This window comes from Staurois parvus, unplaced genomic scaffold, assembly GCF_062004578.1.
Source record: "Staurois parvus isolate SC_StPar_1 unplaced genomic scaffold, SC_StPar_1.0 ptg000021l, whole genome shotgun sequence".
Taxonomy (NCBI): Eukaryota; Metazoa; Chordata; class Amphibia; order Anura; family Ranidae; genus Staurois; species Staurois parvus.
The window spans coordinates 13,232,989-13,253,891 of record NW_028317817.1 but is presented as its reverse complement, the minus strand read 5'-3'; the positions used below and the strand labels follow the sequence as shown (position 1 = coordinate 13,253,891).

The 20,903-nt window shown below is 42.0% G+C and overlaps 1 protein-coding gene across 1 annotated transcript in view; it reads left to right on the top strand.

Moving 5' to 3' along the window:
* LOC149472247 (ubiquitin-conjugating enzyme E2 E2) overlaps positions 1-20,368 on the top strand; it is a 363,295-nt gene extending 342,927 nt beyond the window's left edge. The window contains exon 6 of the mRNA XM_089691029.1: positions 19,676-20,368. Within this exon, the coding sequence (XP_089547155.1) occupies positions 19,676-19,773 (98 nt within the window). The 3' untranslated portion in view covers positions 19,774-20,368. The remainder of the gene's footprint in view (positions 1-19,675) is intronic.
* Positions 20,369-20,903: the final 535 nt, after the last annotated feature.

Genomic DNA, 20,903 nt, shown 5'->3' with positions numbered 1-20,903 from the left:
CTTGAGAATGCCTACAAAATTCTATACCGATGGTATTATACGCCTGCTCACCTAGCTAGTTTTATCCCTACATATTCCCCAGTCTGTTTTCGGGGTTGCCAACAATTGGGCACCATGGGAAATAAGTGGTAAATCCACCTGCGCTGCTGCGTTTACAATATATAATATAAAGACAGCTGCCAACATCCAATCCTCACCTTTTAGATGGACATATATATATACAAATAATCAATATTGATGCAGCGCTGTGACAAATAAGTATCAAATCAAATATGATTAACAATAAAGTGGGTTTCAACCGTGAGAAAATAGTGAATTCTGTGTCAAACAGCCCGCACAATCTCGGCACACAGTGATTCCCTCTATAACATATAAATAGCTATTTATAGATGGTGCAGGCAAAAAAATGCAGTCCACAGTAAGTATAGATGTATAAACACGTTTTTAGAGGACACACATGCTCCTGTGCTCGTGCAAAGTGGTAGGTGACAATCCTTGTATGGCTAGCATGCCCGCTCACCTTCCCCCTGCGACCCACAGGGGCCAAATAGCCTTACGGGTCACACCTTGACCCTATGCGTTTTCTCCAGGTGCAAGACACTCTTTACTCTCCAATGCTCTCTCCTTCACCATCTGCTATTCCCCCTGAATAGGTACCGCTGTGCATGTACTCAAAAATTCATGGGATGGTGGCAATCATGAAACAAAAACACAAAGATCCTCCATAGTGCAAAACTGTATATCACGTTTATTCTGTTTAAAACCGCCAAGTTGCAACTCACATTTCAGCAGACGAAATTTCACTTGTGACACCTCTCATGGGTGTACTGAGGCACTCTGGTGTAGCAAAATGGCGCCAACCCGGAAATGCGTCACCACGTCACTACGTCACATCTACGCGTTACGCCACGCCCCTCGTAGCTTCGTCAGTTTTTTTTTTTTTTTTGTGTTGTCGTTGTTGTTTGTGATGTCCGTGTCTCTCTATTGTATGTCTTTTCCTTCCTGCTGTTCAATTTGTCCTTAAATATATTTCACAGATTGTGCTTGTTGTTTTCTGCGCTACATCCGCAATACTTTCTCTAGGTTATGAACATGAATAATTTTTTGGAGAGGCCTCTTCTTGGGCCTCTCATGTTTTCTATATTGTTGATGTAGCTAAAACTCTCTCTGGAGTTTACATTATCATGGACCCACAAAGGTTTGTTAATCATTCCCTTATAACCCCTTCCTTCACCCATTCCTACAAGGCTTCCATGTTAATTCTTCAGCTTATGTCTTTATTGATACATGCCTTGAATAAGTTCCTCGTCATTTAATATGATCCATAATTGTTGGTCCTTGAATTTATGCTCCGAATGTCTGTTTATTTTTTGCTTACTATTCAATAAAGCTCTTTGTAAAAGAAAAGAAACAATGACATTTGACATGACATGCTCATAAGTGGAGCTTCAGACAAAACATAATTTTTAGCTTAAGACTGGGTTGAGAAGGGTTAGAACTTCTGCCAGGTTGTTGCTGCTATAATTGACGTTTACAACACACATTGTATGCCAATGCAGCAGAAAAAATATTGTTCTTAGGCTCCATGTACACGAGTCTACCCTGACCATCGGCTGCGGTAACCGCGGTACCATGATTTTGCAGCATTTTGCGTTTTCTCGCGGTCAAAACATTCCTATCCTGAACACCATTTTCATGTTCAGGAGAGGGAGGTTTAACCTCACCTAAACACGGCAGCTCCTAAATTCTGCTAAAGGCCTATGTGTACATGGACACATAGGCTTTTATGGAGTTGAGTTTAGGAGCTTTGCCAAAAAAATGCCAAAAGCTCCTAAACTCAAGTTTAGCAGCTGCACATGTACAGTACATGGGGCTTAAAGTAGAAGTTCAGGCAAAACCTAAGTAAGGCTAAACCTACTCCTACCCCCATTATGAGCCTATTCTATCAAAGTCAATAATGAAGAGATCTATATACTTACTGATTCTGCAGCCGCTCGGGTACGGTCCCATAATCAGCTGTCATCGACAGCTTCTGTGTAGAGGAGGGGCAGCCGACAACAGATCCCCCATGATTAGTCTATGGATAACGTCATCATCCAGGCATTTCCAGCAGTTGTTGGTGGTCTCTATGGACAAGTCTGGAGCAGCTTCAAAATAGGTCAATATAGATCTTTACAGGGTTAGTTAGAATAGGCTTAGAATGGGGGTGGGAGTAGGTTTAGTCCTGAACTTCCACTTCATATTAATCTTCATACAAAAATTCAACAGTGTAAAGGTTTATAGGCCAAATCAGCCTTTTGTTAAACTATACTGTTGTAGACTTGCCCTATAACTGTTTATGTTGCTGAATATCTGTTTGAGGTGTTTATTGTTGTCTGTGTTGCCCACTTATTATTCTTATTATACAGGATTTATATAGCGCCAACAGTTTGCGCAGCACTTTACAAAATGAAGGTAGACATTACAGTTACAATACAATTTGGTACAAGAGGAAACAGAGGGCCCTGCTCGTTAGAGCTTACTTAGATTTCCCTTCACTTTCTTTCCAGTTGACACCTTTCCTCATTACAGGAAGAAGGGCAAAAATCTCCCTGTAGGAGAACAGTCAAAAATTTTAATCTGTCAAAGTTTTTAAACCTGCCTGATTTGCTAACCTAGAAAATGAGTGCTATTTGTGTTCCTATTGAAGGATCTCTCTTACTGAGGAACAGTAGGGGGAAATGTCCTCAACGGGAGCACAGATAGCAGTAGAACATTGATAGGTGCTCTAACCCTTCCCCACTTCAGGGAAAATCAGACTTTTAGCTGTATATCCATTTTAAATTCCAGTGGTGTCCTTTAGACCCAGTCTGCGATTGCATCCTATGGCCTTATATGAATAGTTATTACCGGTAATTGCTCTTGTATGCAGAATGGTGGTAATTGATTAGAGAAAGAAAAGTTTAGTAGGCGTTTGGCAATAAAATGGCACATCCAATCTAACAGTATTTAGATAAAACACCTTGTTTCATTTCACAGTTGTGTAATAATCCCTAAATAGTAGGTGTGATAGACATCAGACTACATCTATTTTTATAAAGTCCTCTCGCCCTTTCCAGTTGTCTTGATTTATTTTTTCCCATTAGCAGATCTCACAGCTTTTATTTAGTTAGATGGAAGAGCAAGGGCCAATTTACCCACTTGCCTACCAGGCACTTATACCCCCTTCCTGCCCAGGCCGATTTTCAGCTTTAAGCATTGTCGCAATTTGAATTACTTTTGCGCGGTCATGCAACACTGTACCCATATGAAATTTTTATAATTTTTTTCACACAAATAGAGCTTTCTTTTGGTGGTAATTAGTCACCACTGGGTGTTTTATTTTTTTGCGTTATAACCATAAAAGAGCAAAAAAAGTAAAAAAAAAGGTTTTTTTTGTTTCTATTATGAAATTTTGCAAACTGGTAATTTTTCTCCTTCACTGGTGTGTGTTGATGAGGCTGCACTGATAGGCAGCACTGATGAGGTGGCACGGATAGGCGGCACTGATGAGGTGGCACGGATAGGCGGCACTGATGATGCTGCGCTGATATGCATCAATGATGGGCACTGATAGGCGGCACTGATGGGCACTCATAGGTGGCACTGACCGACGGCACTGACTGGCAGCATTGCTGGGCAACACTGATGGGGGGCACTGGTGGGTTGCACTGCTGGAGACAGGTGGATGGCACTGGTGGGTGGCACTGCTTGGCACATGTGGGTGGCACTGCTGGGCACTGATCATCAGTGCCGATCTGTTTTCTGACAATTGTCGGTTATCAGCAGTACTTTCCTCACATTGTGACAGCGTGAGCAAAGTGCAACCAATAACCAGCAACTGCATTTACCCGGTGATCTGCTGTGTCATTGGCCACATCACGTAGGATGCAGCGATCACAGAGATCGTCAGGTGCGTGCGGGAGGGCATCTTCTGGGAGGGCATCATATGAACTGGACAACCTCGCTGTAGCCGTCATTTGGCTATAGCGTGGTTGCCAAGTGGTTAAGGTACAACTAAATGCAAAAAAAAATTTTTTTGGACAGAGAGAAACTAGAACACGTCTTTTTTTTTTGTATCCGGGCCCTTGTTAAGGATATTCATTCTCTGTATTTGTCCTCCTGACCATTATCACCAAAAGTGAAAGTGGTTATACAGGCTGTAGGGTTTTACCTTCATGCATTCTGAAGGTTAACCCCCCAATTTTTGCCTGAGCCTGATCTCAATCCAGAGCAACGACTATCCCTGGTCTTTCCTTCCTCATTGGCTGAGATACAATAGCGAGAGCCATTGGCTCCTGCTGCTGTCAGTCACAGCCAGAGAGGGGAAAGCAGGGGGCAGGGCCGAGCCATGCTCTGTGTGTCTTATGGACACACAATGGCAGCTCAGGAGCAAGCATGTACAAGTGCCCCCAGAGCAAGCAGCTTGCTCAGGGGGAGGAGCCAGGAGCGCTGAAAGGGGACCCAAGATGAGTAGGATGAGGCCTGTGTGTGCAAAACCATTGCACAGAGCAGGTAAGGTGAGCAGCACAGTGGCTTAGTAGTTAGCACTTCCGCCTGGCAGCATGAGGGTCGCAGGTTCAAGTCCCAGCCACAGCACTACCTACTTGGAGTTTGCTTGTTCTCCCTTTGCCTGTGTGGGTTTCCTCCGGGTACTTGTGTTTCTTCCCACACTCCAAAGACATACTGTTAATTGACTTCTGTCTAAATTGGCCTAGTATGTGTGAATGTGGGTTAGGAACCTTAGGTTGTAATCTCCTCGAGGGCAGGGACTGATGTGAATGTACAATATATATGTAAAGCGCTACATAAATTGATGGTGCTATATAAGTACCTGTAATAAATAAAAAGTATGACATGTTTGTTATTTTTTTTTAAAGCTGAACCTTTAGTATCTGTTGAAACTAAAGGAAAATCCCACATTATGGGTTGTCCCCAGAACCGAGGGGAAATTTAATGGGGACACCTTTTCTGGTGACAACCAGAAATGTCCTTACTTTGGAGGGATTTCCTCTCACTTCTTGTTTGGTTATGGGAAAAGAAGTGAAGGGAAACAGATTGCAACAAAAAACTGGCAGGGTTTATAACTCTCCCTTACTCTATCCACAACAAGAAAAGTTTTCCCTTTAGTTCTACTGTAAGTGTTAGTGAATCACATTTGTGTATGAAACAAAAGAGAAGCAAAGTGTCATACTCAACCTCTAACTTCAATGGTTGAATACTTGTGTCACAAACCTGATACAATTATTTGGATTGGGAAAGTCGGAGAATAGCTAGCAGCCCTACTACATGCTTTTTCAAAATCACTGACTCACAGTACTGAAGCAAAACAGTCAGCTTGACATCAGTCAACTGTCATTGCAGCCTCTGTTTCCCTCATAATGGGTTTCTTTTCAATATTAAATTGTAATTGTAATTACAACAACTCATAGAAACCAATCTGGATTCTTTTTTTTTCTGATCTGACTTCAGCTGCTGTGGATGACTGTGTTTAAAGGATCAGTTTACCTTTAATTACTTATTTCCAAAAACCCTCCCTATGCATTACAGCATCCCTAATACATTAACATGCTGTGCTCCCTTTTGTAAATTAATTCTTACTTTTTCAGATGCGTATAAAATTGTCCTCACCTTTCCATCCTGCAGTTGGAAGGATGTACTTAGTGTTGGATGAGCAGCCCCAGAAACGGAGGCTTTCACTACCCATGCATGCGCGGTCCACTTTCTCTCACAGCTCAGCGTTTTGTGAGAATAAAATAAGGTGAACTACACAAAGGGCTGCGCATTTAATGTTGGGTACATACAGCCATCTGCCAGACAGAGAGGGGAGGAAAATTATATGATCATCTGAAAAAGTTAGCACTTATTAACAAAAAACAGAGAACAACATGTTAATAAGTCCTTTTGGATGTGCCCTGTTTTACCTCATTCATGTGAGTGCATTTACCTTTGTTTTAACCACCTCCCGTCCAGCCGTTGTATATAAACGGCCGGACAGTGGCAGTGCAGGGGCCGGTGGCCATTTATAAACGGTCTCCCCGCCCCCTGCTTGTGCGCACTCCCTGGGAGCGCGCAGCACCGCGATCCGGTGCCCGCTGTGTCCTCCGGACACAGTGGAACACCGATCATCGGACGGGACCTCTGTGCAAGGTCCTGATCATGTGATCACTGATTGGCCAATCAGTGATCACATGCAGAGTAGTAAGCAAGATGTCACTTCTGACATCCTTGCTTACTACGTGTGAAATCTGTGAATGATCACAGAGGTCACATGGTACAAGGCTATTCACAACAGCCTTGTACCATGTGACAAGCTGTGACCAATCACAGCTCACACAGTAGTTCTCATTGGTTGCAAGAATGCAGCCAGAGAGAAGGAGAAATGATTGCTTTTACAGCCTTTATGGGTGCAAAAGCAATCAGTGTAAAAAAAAAAATCTTTATCACCCCCCACAATTAGTACAGTGTCACCATGGTGACACTGTACTGCTAGGGTGACAGTATGTAAAAAATATATAAATAAATAATAATATATAAAATGAAATAAAAATGTAAAAAAAAATTTTTAAAAATTATAATTTTTGGTTATATACTAATTTGGGTTATTGTTTTTTTACTAAAAAGATAACAGAATAAATTTTGGCCAAGAGTTATGATGAAATATTATTTATTTGCAAAATTTTATAAGAAAAATACTTTTTTCAAAATTTTTGGACATTTTCATTTACATAGCAAAAAAAATAAAAATCCCAGTGGTAAATAAATACCACCAAAATAAAGCTTTATCTGTGTTGCATGACTGCGCAATTGTCATTCAAAGTGTGATAGTGGTTAATAAATTATATTAATAAATTATATGACATTCTACACTTGGAGGCGCCTTCTTTTTCCTTCTTTTGCTAGAGTGTACACTGCCCTGCACATGTGCCACAGCAGTGTACATAAAGGACAAATATGTAACATTTTCTTCTGCTTAAAACCTGCCAGTTTTTTTCCCCACTTAAGTTCCGCTTTCAGAATTTAAAGTCTTTATTGTAAAGGCTCTCTGTGTCAAGATGATTATGTTCCCGATTCACTAAAGAAAAGCATCCAGGGGTGCTGAAAGTTTTAGGATGCAAACAATAAGAATGTTTCTTCCTCACATGATTGGTTGTTTGAAGTGAATGCAGGTTGTTTACTTTGTTTCAAACTTTAGTACATTCCAATAAATGGAAACATAAAAAGGAAAAAAATGAGTTAAAGAACACAAAAATACATTTTCATTTGATAACATCAACATCGTAATAGCAATACAAAGTACTTGACAGTCCAATACATGCTTACTTGAAAAATCTCCTTTCATGCTGTAAGTTCTGCCACAACTTCCTAGATTCCCTGCAGAGTTTACAGCTTTTCCTCTACTGTTTACTTTCAATGGACTACATATCCCATGGTACCTTGCTGCCTGCAAGCTGTGATTCCTGTAATGACTCTGCCTCTTGAAGCTCCTCCTCTCAGATCCTCTGTAGTTCAGAAGGCAGGCTCTGTGAAATATGTGACACAGCAGTGCCTATCAACCAAGTACAGGTGCACCTTGGTTTACAAATTTAATGTGTTCTGCGGGACTTTTTGTATTGCGAAAAAGTCATAAACCGAAACATGGTTTCCCATAGGAATGTATTGAAAACGAATTAATCCGTATCGGAGGTCAGAAAAAAGTTAAAAAAAAATAGTCTTTTATCTGTTCAAAACTCAATGGACTACATATCCCATGGTACCTTGCTGCCTGCAAGCTGTGATTCCTGTAATGACTTCGCCTCTTGAAGCCCCTGCTCTCAGCTCCTCTGTAGTTCAGAAGGTAGGCTCTGTGAAATGTGTGACACAGCAGTGCCTATCAACCAAGTACAGGCGTACCTCGGTTTCAGGGGTGGACTGACCATTCGAGCACTTGGGCACTGCCCAAGGGCCCGGGGTCAGTAGGGGACCCCATGAAAGGCCCCTGGTACCTTTTATAGGCTTTTTTTTTGTGTGGGCAGGGATACAGGGGCCCCATGATCCCCTATTGCCCGGGGGCCCCATGAGTTGTCAGTCCGCCCCTGCTCGGTTTACAAATTTAATGCGTTCTGCAAGACTTTTCGTATTGCAAAAAATTCATAAACCGAAACGTGGTTTCCCATAGGAATGCATTGAAAACTAATTAATCCGTTCCGGAGGTCAGAAAAAAGTCGAAACATAGTCTTTTATCTGTTCAAAACTCTTTATAAAGTGCACTTTAAAGGCATAAATACTGTGCAGGGATATGATTAAAAATTCATTTGTAAATGCATTGAAAACCAATTCATCTGTTCCGGAGGTCAGAAAAAAGTCAAAAAAAGTTTTATTTCCTCAAAACTCTTTATAAAGTGCACTTTAAGGGCATAAAGGGACATGATTTAAAAAAAAAATAGTAAATTCATTGAAAACCAATTAATCGGTTCCAAGGTCAGAAAAAAGTAAAAAAAAGTTTTATCTGTTCAAAAATTTTATAAAGTGCACTTTAAAGGCATAGTACTGTACAGGGACATGATTAAAAAAAAATTTGTAAATGCATTGAAAACCAATTAATCCGTTAGTATTGCGAAAAAAAAATTATTTTCAATGGATTTTCATTCGTAAACTGAAAATTACGTTAACCAAGGCGTTCATAAACCGAGGTATGCCTGTATAGTGAATATGTGTCAGAGAAGTCAAGGAAGACAATGTCATGATCATTCACATTAATAGGTGAAGACTGGAAATGATTGAAATACAATGTGGGAATGAATATTTGATTTTTTATTTTAACCATATATCCACGTTAATAAAATTAGTATTTTATATTTGCTGACACCATGCTGTTGATTTACAAAAACGTAAGCGTACAAAATCTGGTGCAGCAGTACATGGTAGCCAATCAGCTTCTAAATTCAGCCTGTTTAATGAAGCTTTAACAATAAGCTGATTGGTTTCTATGCAGAGCAGCACCAGATTTTGCACTCTTCAGTTTTCGTAAATCAACCCCTTTGTGTAAAAACAGTTTTGTGTGAATCCACTTCATAAATGTCTACGCATGGTAAAAGCAGAAGAATGAAGAGTTTGGGCATGTGGCTTTAATTTAATCCATTCTAACACTGCTATTTTAAACACTTTACCTTGCCTCCAGAGACAAACACAAAGCTTTTAATTTGTGTGAGGGATACACTTAATATTCTCATGTTTTTATTCAGCGCTAAATTTACCGAAGAGTGAATGATTACACGCCGCACTCTCTCTAATTAGAGTTGTGTACGCACAGCTAAATCACTAGCAGTTTACGCAAATTCATGCTTTGCATTTTCTTTAAAACGTGAAGCAGGACAAGTGACTCCCCCTTTGGGCATGATTTATTAAGAAACGTATTGCTGCAAATCACACTTCCAAGGAATTATAGTTTACCATACAGATTAACTGATCAAACTCTCGATCACAAATATACCTTTGCATCAGCACACTCTGTAATTTAGTAATGCTTTTCTGACATACATTTTATCATGCAGCTACTATTTTCACATAATCTAAAGAATAATATCTCTTTTCTGTAGGTAGTTATTTTTATCTGTATCTGATTTTTTTTTTTTTTTACTTACTGGAGGATGAGAGCCAAAAGAGGTTCCGTTCTAGAATGCATTAAGGTTTACCATAACAGCTTGTAGATTCTAGTGATAAATGAAGCAAGCGTAATCTTGTATGACCCCAGGCAAGCTGCAAAATACACAGTTGAAATCTATATATGCAAACCTGCCAAATGATTTGTAATTCAATTCAGTTAGTCTTGTGATTCGCACACCGCTGCCACCACCACTTCCTTTTTCAGCTTTTCAGCTTCCTGCATTATCCGCCATACAGCAGAACCAATTTTAAGATTTTTTTCGTCTGGTTACACAATAAGCTGCAGAAGCCTGAAATAATAGTGTCATCTGTCTGGGTGTGCAGTGTGGCAATGGCGTGTGGATCAGGAGACTTGAGAGTATTACAAATTCAGTTTGCCCTCTTCTGAGAAGACTTTTAAAAAGATTTTGGAGAGAGGTCAGGTCCTGCGGTTGGATGAGAAGGCATGGCTTGCAATTGCCATTTCAATTCATCCCAAAGGTGTTCATTAGAGTAGAAGTCAGGGCTCTGTGTAGGCCATTCGAGGTCCTCCACACCAAACCCAACAGACCATGTCTTTATGACTTTGTACCCAAGGACCCAATAACAGAAAAGGACCTTGCCAAAACTGTTGCTGCAATTTTGGAAGTGCAGATTTGTCTAAAATGCCTGTGTTTGTGTTAACATCAACAGTATCCCTCACTTTAAACAAACTGAACTCATAAGTTTGAAAGGGTGTCTGCATACCTATGGCCATATAGTAGATGTGATGATCAGATGTCCACAAACAGCCATATAATGTCCTTACTCATACTGTCCATCTGGTCCTCTTGTACATGCAGAGACTCTTTGCCCTGTGCACATGGGTATCTGGAGCAGCCTTTATCAACCTTTTTTACCCTCGACGAACCCTTGAAAACATTTTACAATGTTGAGGAGAGCATAAAATGTTCTCATCTACAGCTTGCAGTATGTTAGTGTGATCAGTAAATTGTAGTTATAGCAATAAATATACCAAACATCAAATATAAAACAGAATTGCATCATAAATACCCAAATAACAGAGTTATAAAACTGTAAATTTGCATTGGTGGTCAGTGGCAACACTAACGTTTCATTGCAAAAGTCTGACTTTGCATTGGTACACTGGAAAAAGTTTGATTTGGTATGCAGGGAAAAGTTTGTATTGGTGTCCAGGAAAAAGTTTGTATTGGTGGTAAGCAGTGACATTGTCCAGGGGAGTACAGTGAGCCGTGTCTATAAGCTGCTCCATCTTCAGCCTAACCCTGTGGCAGCTGCCCATCTTGACCATGGTGAATTCTAGATTCCCTCTGAGTGTCCAAGTGACCCCAAGAAAAGCCATTGGCCATCTCCAATAGGGTGGAGATGATGCGCTCTTTTCAGTCCAGTCTGCATCCATACACTATACTTGTCAGCTGCCGGTCTATAGCCCCCCTGTCAGTGCTGTCCAATAGCTTTTTATCTTCCAAGGCAGCATGGAACTATTAACAGTAGCTGCAGCAGGAAAGGTGAAACCAGTGCTGGGCAGAGAAACTAAATCCGCTGTAACATTAGAAGAAACCCTGGGGACCTCCTGAGAAACCTCAGTTGCAGCAGGTGACTGCTTTGGGAGATGTGCTGTATGCATTTATATAGAAGTCATTGGCCGCTATGTAGTCATCTACTTATAAAGGTGTGAGGTATCTGCAGCTATCCAAGTGTTGGGGATTTTCTGCAGCCTGTAGATGCTCATGTGTGTGAGACCTTTACATTCAGATTTTGTTTTTCAGGTAGCGCAGAGTCTTTGTAAAATATTCATAAACCTGAATAATTCTTATTTTTAACATGTATTTGTGTTTTGCCATGCTGACATATCACTATTGACTTTTAATAGTAAATATGTACTATGGCTGCTTAATAATTATTTACCAGTGTAAAATAAAAAGACAATGAATACCATTTACAAAGACTCTTATACTATTTCCCTGCCTTAAAATAACACATTTGTCATAAAGGTGAAAGTGCTTGTATTTTACAGCTTTGCTTGATTTTATTCTTCCATATTTCTGTGGTAGTTGGATTTGATGTAAATTTGATCTTCAAAAACTGTCTTATCTAGAAGTTCCAATATTGTTAAAGCTGAACTCCTGGATGTTATTATTGTCTAATCTCCGGTTCACATACACTATATTGCCAAAAGTATTGGGATACCTGCCTTTACACACACATTTATTTATTTATTTATTTATTTATCGAGTTTATATAGCGCCAAAGGGTTTGCTCAGCGCTGTACAATAGAGGGGGGACAATACATGAAACAGTACAGTAACATCAAACAGCACACAAGGGGTAAGAGGGCCCTACTCTTTCGAGCTTACAATCTAGGAGGGAGGGGGTAGAGGTACAGGAGGAAACGGCTGTGGGGGATGGAGTGGTAGGAGGAGGGAAGGGCAGCGGCTGTTAGGTGAGGGTGGGGTAGGCTTCCCTGAAGAGGTGGGTTTTCAGGGAGCGCCTGAAGGTGAGGAGGGAAGGTGACAGTCTGATGGATTGGGGTAGTGAGTTCCAGAGGATGGGGGAGGACCTGGAGAAGTCTTGCAGTCGTGCGTGGGAGGAGGAGACCAGGGAGCAAGATAGAAGGAGGTCCTGTGAAGAGCGAAGGGTACGGGTAGGGTGGTACTTGGGAATCAGGTCGGTGAGGTAGTTAGGGGCAGTGTTGTGAATGGCTTTATAGGTCAGAGTGAGCAGTTTGAATTTAATGCGTTGGGAAATGGGGAGCCAGTGGAGGGAGAGGCAGAGGGGGGTGGCAGAGGTGGAGCGGCTGGTGAGGTGGATGAGTCTGGCAGCTGAGTTCAGGATGGTCTGAAGCGGGGAGAGTTTGCACTGGGGTAGGCCGATGAGGAGGGAGTTGCAGTAGTCAAGGCGTGAGATAATCAGGGAGTGAACGAGTAGTTTAGTGGTGTCTGGGGTAAGGAAGGAGCGTATTTTGGCGATGTTGCGAAGGTGGAGCATGCATGTATTTGTGAGTGATTTGACATGAGGTTGGAAGGAAAGGTTTGAGTCCAGAATGACGCCAAGGACCTTGGCTTGCTGGGCGGGATTGATGGTGGTGTTGTTGGTAGTGGTGGAAAGGATGGGGGGGGGGGCACGGGAAGGGGGAAAGACGAGAAGCTCGGTTTTGGAGAGGTTGAGTTTGAGGAAATGGAGCGACATCCAGTCAGAGATGTCGTTTAGGAGGTGAGTGATGCGGGCGGAGAATGTGGGGGTGAGGTGAGGGGTGGATAGGTAGATTTGAGTATCATCAGCATAGAGGTGGTAGTTGAAGCCGTGGGAGTGTATGAGTTTGCCAAGGGAGGAGGTGTAGATGGAGAAGAGAAGGGGTCCAAGGACAGAGCCCTGGGGGACCCCAACAGAGAGGGGGAGGGAAGAGGAGGTGGCGCCGTTGTAGGAAACGCTGAAGGAGCGTTGGGATAGATAGGACGAGAACCAAGAGAGAGCGGTGTCTCTGATGCCAAGGGAGAGTAGTTTATTAAGGAGGAGGGGGTGGTCGACTGTGTCAAAAGCCGCAGAGAGGTCTAGGAGGAGGAGGACAGAGTAGTCGCCTTTGGCTTTGGCGGTTAGTAGATCGTTGGTGATTTTGAGGAGGGCAGTTTCGGTGGAGTGTAGGGGACGGAAGCCGGACTGTAGTGGGTCAAGGAGGTTGTTGTCAGTTAGGTGGGCGCTTAGGCGATCGTAGACCAAGCGCTCAAGGAGCTTGGACATGAGTGGCAGCAGGGAAATTGGTCTGAGGTTGTTGAGGTCAGTGGGGTCCAGGGAGGGCTTTTTGAGTATGGGGGTGATGTGCGCATGTTTTAGGGGGGAGGGGAAGACGCCAGTAGCGAGGGAGAGATTGAAGATGTGGGTAAGGGAGCGGATGAGGGAAGAGGGGGGTGACCGGAGGAGTTGAGAGGGGATAGGGTCCAGGGGGCAGGTAGTGAGGCGGGCTTCTGAGAAGACTCTGGTGACTTCCTCAGTGGTAGTAGGGCTGAAGGAGTGCAGTGATGGGGGGGTTACGGTAGGCAGGGCCTTGGGTGTGGTGGGGGGCAGTGCCGTTGCAAGGTCAGAGGAGGGGAGAGATGAGAGGGTGATAGAAGGGGAGAGGCTAGATGGGGAGGTAGACTGCAAGTTGACTATGTCCTTGCGGATTGCGTCAATCTTGCTATGGAGATGAGTGGCAATCTCGTGGGCGGTAAGTGAGGTACTGAGTGGAGGAGGGGGGGGAGAGAGCAGGGAGTTGAAGGCGGAGAAGAGTCGGCGAGGGCAGTTTGAGAGGGTGTTGATCAGGTCAACGAAGTAGGCCTGCTTGGCGGCATGGAGGGAGGAGGTGTAGGTGAGGAAGGCAGATTTGTAGAGGGAGAATGCATGAGGGGACCTGGTTTTGCGCCATAGTCTCTCCAGCGCACGACTGCGACGTTTGAGGCATTTAGTGTGGTCGTTCTGCCATGGTTGGAGCGGTCTGGGTTTGATGTTGCGTGTGGTTAGGGGTGCCAGAGAGTCTAGGGTGGCTGATAGTGAGTCGTTGTACGCGGTGGTGGCTAGGTCAGGACATGACAGTGGAAGGATGCTGTCGTGCAAGCGGTCGGCAGCCGAGTGGAGGGGGGCCGGGTGCAGGTTGCGGAGGTTGCGGCTGGTGATGGTTTGGCGCACTGGGGGGGGGGAGTTAGGGGAAGGGGAGATGGAGAACGTGAGGAGGTGGTGGTCGGAGAGTTCACACATGAACTTTAATGGTATCCCAGTCTTAGTCCATAACGTTCAATATTGAGTTGGCCCGCCCTTTGCAGCTCTAACAGCTTCAACTCTTCTGGGAATGCCGTCCACAAGGTTTAGGAGTGTGTCTATGGGAATGTTTGACCATTCTTCCAGAAGTGCATTTGTGAGGTCAGGCATTGATGTAGAACGAGAAGGCCTGGTTCGCAGTCTCTGCTTTAATACATCCCAAAGATGTTCTATTGGGTTGAGGTCAGGAGTCTGTGCAGGCCAGTCAGGTTCCTCCACCCCAAACTCGGTCATCCATGTCTTTATGGACCTTGCTTTGTGCACTGGTAGGCAGTCATGTTGGAAGAGGAAGGGGCCATCCCCAAACTGTTCCTACAAAGTTGGGAGCATGAAAAACAACCCCACACCATAATCCCCCCTCCACCAAACTTGGCACAATGCAGTCAGGCGAGTACCGTTCTTCTGACAAATGCCGAACCCAGACATGTCCAATGGATTGCCAGACAAAAGTGTGAATCATCACTCCAGAGAACACGTCTCCACTGTTCTAGAGTCCAGTGACGACATGCATTACACCACTGTATCCGACGCTTTGCATTGCACTTGGTGTTGTAAGGCTTGGATGCAGCAGCTCGGCCATGGAAACCCATTCCATGAAGCTCTCTACACACTGTTGTTGTGCTAATCTGAAGACCACACGAAGTTTGGAGGTCTTTAGCTATTTACGCTGCAGACAGTTGGCGCTTGAATTCACTGAGCTCCTGAGAGCGAACCATTCTTTCACAAATGTTTGTAGAAGCAGTCTGCATGCTTAGGTGCTTGATTTTATAGACCTGTGGCCATGGAGGTGATTGGAACACCTGAACCCAATAATTTGGAGGGGGCGTCCCAATACTTTTGGCAATGTAGTGTATATGCAAATTGGATGCGTTTTGAACCACATCCAATTTGCATGACATGTGAACCAAAAAGCTGATCTTTGGAGCGAAATCGCACCGGACTCTTTTTACAAATCACACTGAAACCAACCCCGCAGATGTGAACACAGTCTTAATAAAAGAGGCATATGTTTTCTTAGTTAAATCTTGGTGTGCTTTGTGTATTTCTTCCAGATCTGTGCAGTAATCCAGAGTTAAATTTTCCCTCTGTTAAGGAGTTACCTGTAATAAGGCCAGTCACTGTTGCTCTCTTTCCTTGTGTGGGATGAATGGTCCTGTACCCGCCCTGTCCTGTAGTTTTCTACAGGCAGGCTGTAGTGGGTGGATCTTTTGGGTCCCTCCCACAGCTTTGCTCTCTGTACAGACTATCGGCATCCTGGGGATGGTGTCACCACTACTTTTACAAACTAATATCTGGGTTTGCAAAAGCATTTCGTTTACACAAAGTAGATCCATATCCTTTGTAGCTATTGAGGATATAGTTCAATTAAAGCTTTTATGCCCTGAGTTCAAATGAAATATATGCTTGGCCATAATATTGTCTGGATGGGGCAATATTTTGTCTCCAGCTCAGTGTATCACGGCATTTGATGCTCTCTGGTATGTCTACATTCTGTGGCTTGCATAATGCATGTAAATAACTGCTGTTAGGCAATAAAATAGACATAAAATGATGATAGTATTGATCTGAAGATTGATACCTCTGATCTAACCTAACAGTGATTAATTTGTTTGTCCTCAGGGGGCACCCTGCAGGGCAGTATTAAAGAAGCTAATATGTGGCTTGTGTCTATTCTATTGGACCAAATTATTAATTGACTTTAGAATACCATGGTTATGAATGATTTAAATGCTCAAGTCAGATATTTTGTGGCCAAGGCCAATCATGCACCTTTTCCTTCTTCATCAGTGACATTTAATAGGATATTGTAATTAATGAATATTAATAGTAAAAAAGCTGTAAGTATTTTATCATCATGGTATAATAAATGTACGGTAATTCTAAATTCTCATTTGTGTAAAAAAAAGTATTTATTCAAATTTGTACTATCTTCCAGCTGTAAAAGTGATGTTTTAAAACAGGTGTTTTATTAAAAAAAAAGATTTTCTGAGTCAGTATTTGTACAATGCCTGATGATTGGCCGATATCACTGAACATTACAATGGAGGAGGGGAATACACCTTTGTCCTACACCCAGAAGTGACAATTTTATTTATGGGCATCAGGGTATCAGGTGGTTGTAAAAAAAAAAGGTAGTGAAAATCAATAAAATTTATTTTAAAAAAGGAAAATAAATACAATTCCTTTTAAAAAATATCAATAAAATTTCTTTAAAAAAAATAAAATCAGTAAAAAGGTCTTTTAAAAAACATACTTATGAGGGGTATAGTCTCCTCTCACAGGAGCAGTGATCTTAGTGCGTTTGTTATATAGCGTCACTCCTACTTAGGCTAGTCTATTAAAATTTTGTGTGAAGGAAAATGTCATATGCGCAAGCACTTGTTTATGCAGATGCACTAAGGCATTGGCGTATATCCAAGTAAAAGCACATACAACCATTTACTTCTTTGGCTGGCTGCATGCACTACCTGTTGCTCCCTGGGTATAGAAGAGCATGGGAATTTTACATTACAGAGATTTTTATACTTCAATCCACAATGGCTTCATGGGAGGTATTCTAACTATGTTGATGGGGGAATCAAGCAATTCTCTTTCCTGCAAACTGTGGTTGCAGGAAAGAAAGTCATTCTGTCTATGGCTGGCTTTATTGTCACCCTATAGTGTACCTCTTGTCACCTCTATTGTTGCCACTCCCCCCCCCCCCCGCATAATCCTTATCCCCACTTACTACTGATCAATGGATAGCGTTCGTAGTTTAGCTACAACCTCATTTACAGGACTCAATTGTTGCTGACTCTTCCTCTCCCTACCTGCTTCCATTACCCCTTCACCCCTTATTCCCCCTACTAATGCCCCCACTTTCCTAGGCTTACCATTCTTCTCTCCTCTCTACTCCTGTCCCACCCAAAACTCATCGTCTACCACCCCGTCTCACTCATCCCTACCTACCTGAACCCCCTTTTAAATTCTGACCCCACTTACCCTCTTTTTCCCCTTCCTCAGCTGTCCTTTCTTTTCCATTGCTCCACCTCCCACTCCCATCTTTCACCCCACTCCCTCTTTCTCCTCAGCCTGCCAACTTCCAAGGGCTGCAAAATGGATACACTTCCCTTCACTTCCCTCAGTATCAGGGACCTAAACACCTTCCCCCTTCTCACTCATAATTGCTTGCACAAGGGCTCCAACCCCCTATTTTATCCTACGTTTTTTCGTTCATTAGCCTTACCTGTTTCTCCAAGCTCCTACCATTAAGCACACAACAACCTGATCCACCTCTAAGTACCTTCACCTACCTTTCCCCAAACCCTATCTTCTCCACATCCCTTATCTACAGCCCCACATCCCTTCCGTTTCTTTTATATAAAAACTGCCTCAGAGTCAGGGTATTTCAAGCCCTTTTTCTGGAGAAGTTACAGTATTTTGGAACAAATGTTCCCATTAGATGGGGTTGCCCACACTGTCCAGAACCTGGACTACATGATACTTTGTTAGCCTTACCTACCTCTAAAGTGGCCATTCTGAACCAGGCTTTCTAGAAACCCTAGAGTTCCTCCAGAGGTTGTTAGTGGTTGTTTGAGCTGTAACTGATTGACCTCCCATTTGATAGTGCCTCCATTGTTCCAGGGCCAAATCTACTTGTCAGGTCAAATTGCGTGTACCCGGAGATCTTTTTACCTGACCAACACTGTAAGGAGGTCATTCTTTCCACTGGCCACCAATGCAAGAGGCATTTTTCCACTAACCTCCAATAAAGTAGAGGTTCCCTGAGAGCTGAAAATGTTTTTAAAGATTTCTCTTGGACAGAAAGGTTAAGAAAGGCTGCTTTAAACCAACATAGAAATACATTGTACTTTTGTCTTTAAAATCCTTTATAAATTAATGATTAAAAAATGTTTAACACATTGATACGATTATTCACATCATCGTTTTTTACATTTGTTTTTACATGCATATGCTTAAAAAAAGAATATACTTTAAAGTAAACTCTTTCCTTCAAGTAAATCTGTTCTCCTCAATTAGCTTTCTCTTCTTTAGGTCATACAACTGTAACCTACTGCTTTGTGTTTGTATTTATGGCTTAATATGTGCTATTTTGGGCTCACCTACTTATGATTAGCCCCATGACACATGAGTGCACAATGAAGAAAATGATTAACTACAGTATTATTAGCCATAATGACATTGATTATTACAGTGTCATGAAAAAAAGAATTGCCTGTATTTGACTTTAAAGCAGATCTGCTTTATCAGTAAATGAAAGCAGTCTAAAAAAGAAAACAAATTGTACCATTGTAAAGTTAGCCATTTCCCTATTTGATACAAAGTTCTATTCTCAGCTAGGGACTTCCATCGTTTGTATCTTGGATTATTTTATCTTTCACCTTGGATTTCTGGAAATGTATAAAATTGATTTTTTTTTTCAGTTCAATTATAGCAACAAGGTAGCAGCCTTGTCCCCACTACCGTTCAATTGACATTGACAAGGATTGCAACAGGCACAGAGAAGCTGCCCCATTTATATTGTTTTTATACCCCCTCCCCATCAAATACCCACAGCCTACATGTGTATCCTCGCAACTTTATTGTTATCATAAGGGTATGAACAACATCTCTTGTGATAGCATGGGCTATGATAGGTCCTCTTTATGGATATGGAGAGATCTGGGGTCTATTAGGCTCCAGATCTCTCCTCTGCCCTCCAATTGTCTGCTTTACAAGCCGCTAGCATAGTAACCAATCAGCTTCCAGGTTTTATTTCAAAGATTAATTGAACAAGCTGAACTTAGAAGCTGGTTGGTTACTATACACAGTTGCACCAGGCTTAGTAAATTTCCTGACTGTTGTATTAATGAGCAGTATTGTAACCCCGGGCTGCTTGCTCCTGATTCTACTTTCCTTTCCTCACCCCCCATAACATATGGAGGACATGTTTTGTATTTCACAGAGGGGATCTGGGCAGGGCTGTTAACACTGCTTGAAATTTCAGTGCAGTAGGGGCAAAATGTGCAGGAACTTAAGAGCTCACTGGATTTTCTGGTAGATCAACTGGTATTATAATTATCAAATAGATGCAACAATAACCTTTAACAGACCCAAAGAAAGCAAATAACAATTGCTTACTGCTTTATAGTTATACCAGTTCGTATTTTTTTTACCTTTTTATGCATATTAAACTGATTTTATCTTTCTAAATGAAGTATGTGTTTTGTTTCTGTTCTAGCTGACCCTCTTGTTGGAAGCATCGCCACCCAGTATATGACCAACAGAGCAGAGCATGACAGAATGGCCAGACAGTGGACCAAGAGATACGCTACATAGGATTTGTTGCAGTGGACCTGAGCAAGCACATTCACTAAGTGCATCAATAGCGCTTTTTTGGCTTTTTTTTTTCTTTTACACCTTGTGACAAAATACTGTATGTCCCTTTTTATTAAGACTTTTTGTTAACTTGAACTCCCCCAAGATATATTTGGGATTTTTAGTTTCTGTGCAAGAATTGTTGACTATGTGATAGTATAGAGGTTTGTTTGGAAGCCTTGTATCAATATTTGTGTTTTTTTAGGGCAGCGGGGGATTATAATTTAATTTTTTGTTGCCTCCTACTGACTTTGGTTAGTGTTAGTTTTTTTCCTTTTTTTTATATTTGATTTTTTTTGTACTTTAGTCTTTCAAGGTGGGTGCATGCTCCAGGGAACAAAGTTTTATATATGACATTTGAAAGTAAGAATCACTGTGTATAACTAGACTGTGTTCCCCCACTAAGGACTCTCTAAATGAACAAACTGGGTATTTAAGAATGCTTGTAAAATATTTGAGCAGAATATTGAGCAGCTGATGTACAATTGTGTTAAAAAGCACTCAATAAAAACACTGCGGACAACATATATGTCAGCATACTGAAGTTCTAAAGGGACAGTGTTGTTAAGATGGTGTTTGTTGTTCAGTAATGTCATCCGGTCCTTTTGAAATAAATGTGCCCATTTTTAAGGTTCCTGGAATTATCTACAACATCTGATTTTGGAGAAATACCTGTGTCCTTTTATTTTATCGGAAGCAGAACATACCTTCTAATTTATCATTGCGTCTGAAGAAACACTGCAGTTATGCATTCCATACTGCTCCAGAAAATACTTAATTCTGTACACAATATTTTTTCTCCAGACGTTTTAATGAATAAGCCTGTTGCTGCCCAGTACTTGCTTAGTGGATTTTGATAGTCACTAACTAAGCTGGAACTGAAAACAACTGGAAACACAGGAAGAGTTCAACTTGTTGGTTCAATAAAACATTACTGTTCCAAGTGGATATTACACTTTATTGGATAGAAGCCGAGTCACGTATGGTATAAGATCCACTTGGTACAAAAGTTTTCATTGAGTGCTCATGAGTACGACATGCTACCTGTGTTGTAATTGCATCTGTGGATTGGGAATTGGATGAACCCTGTT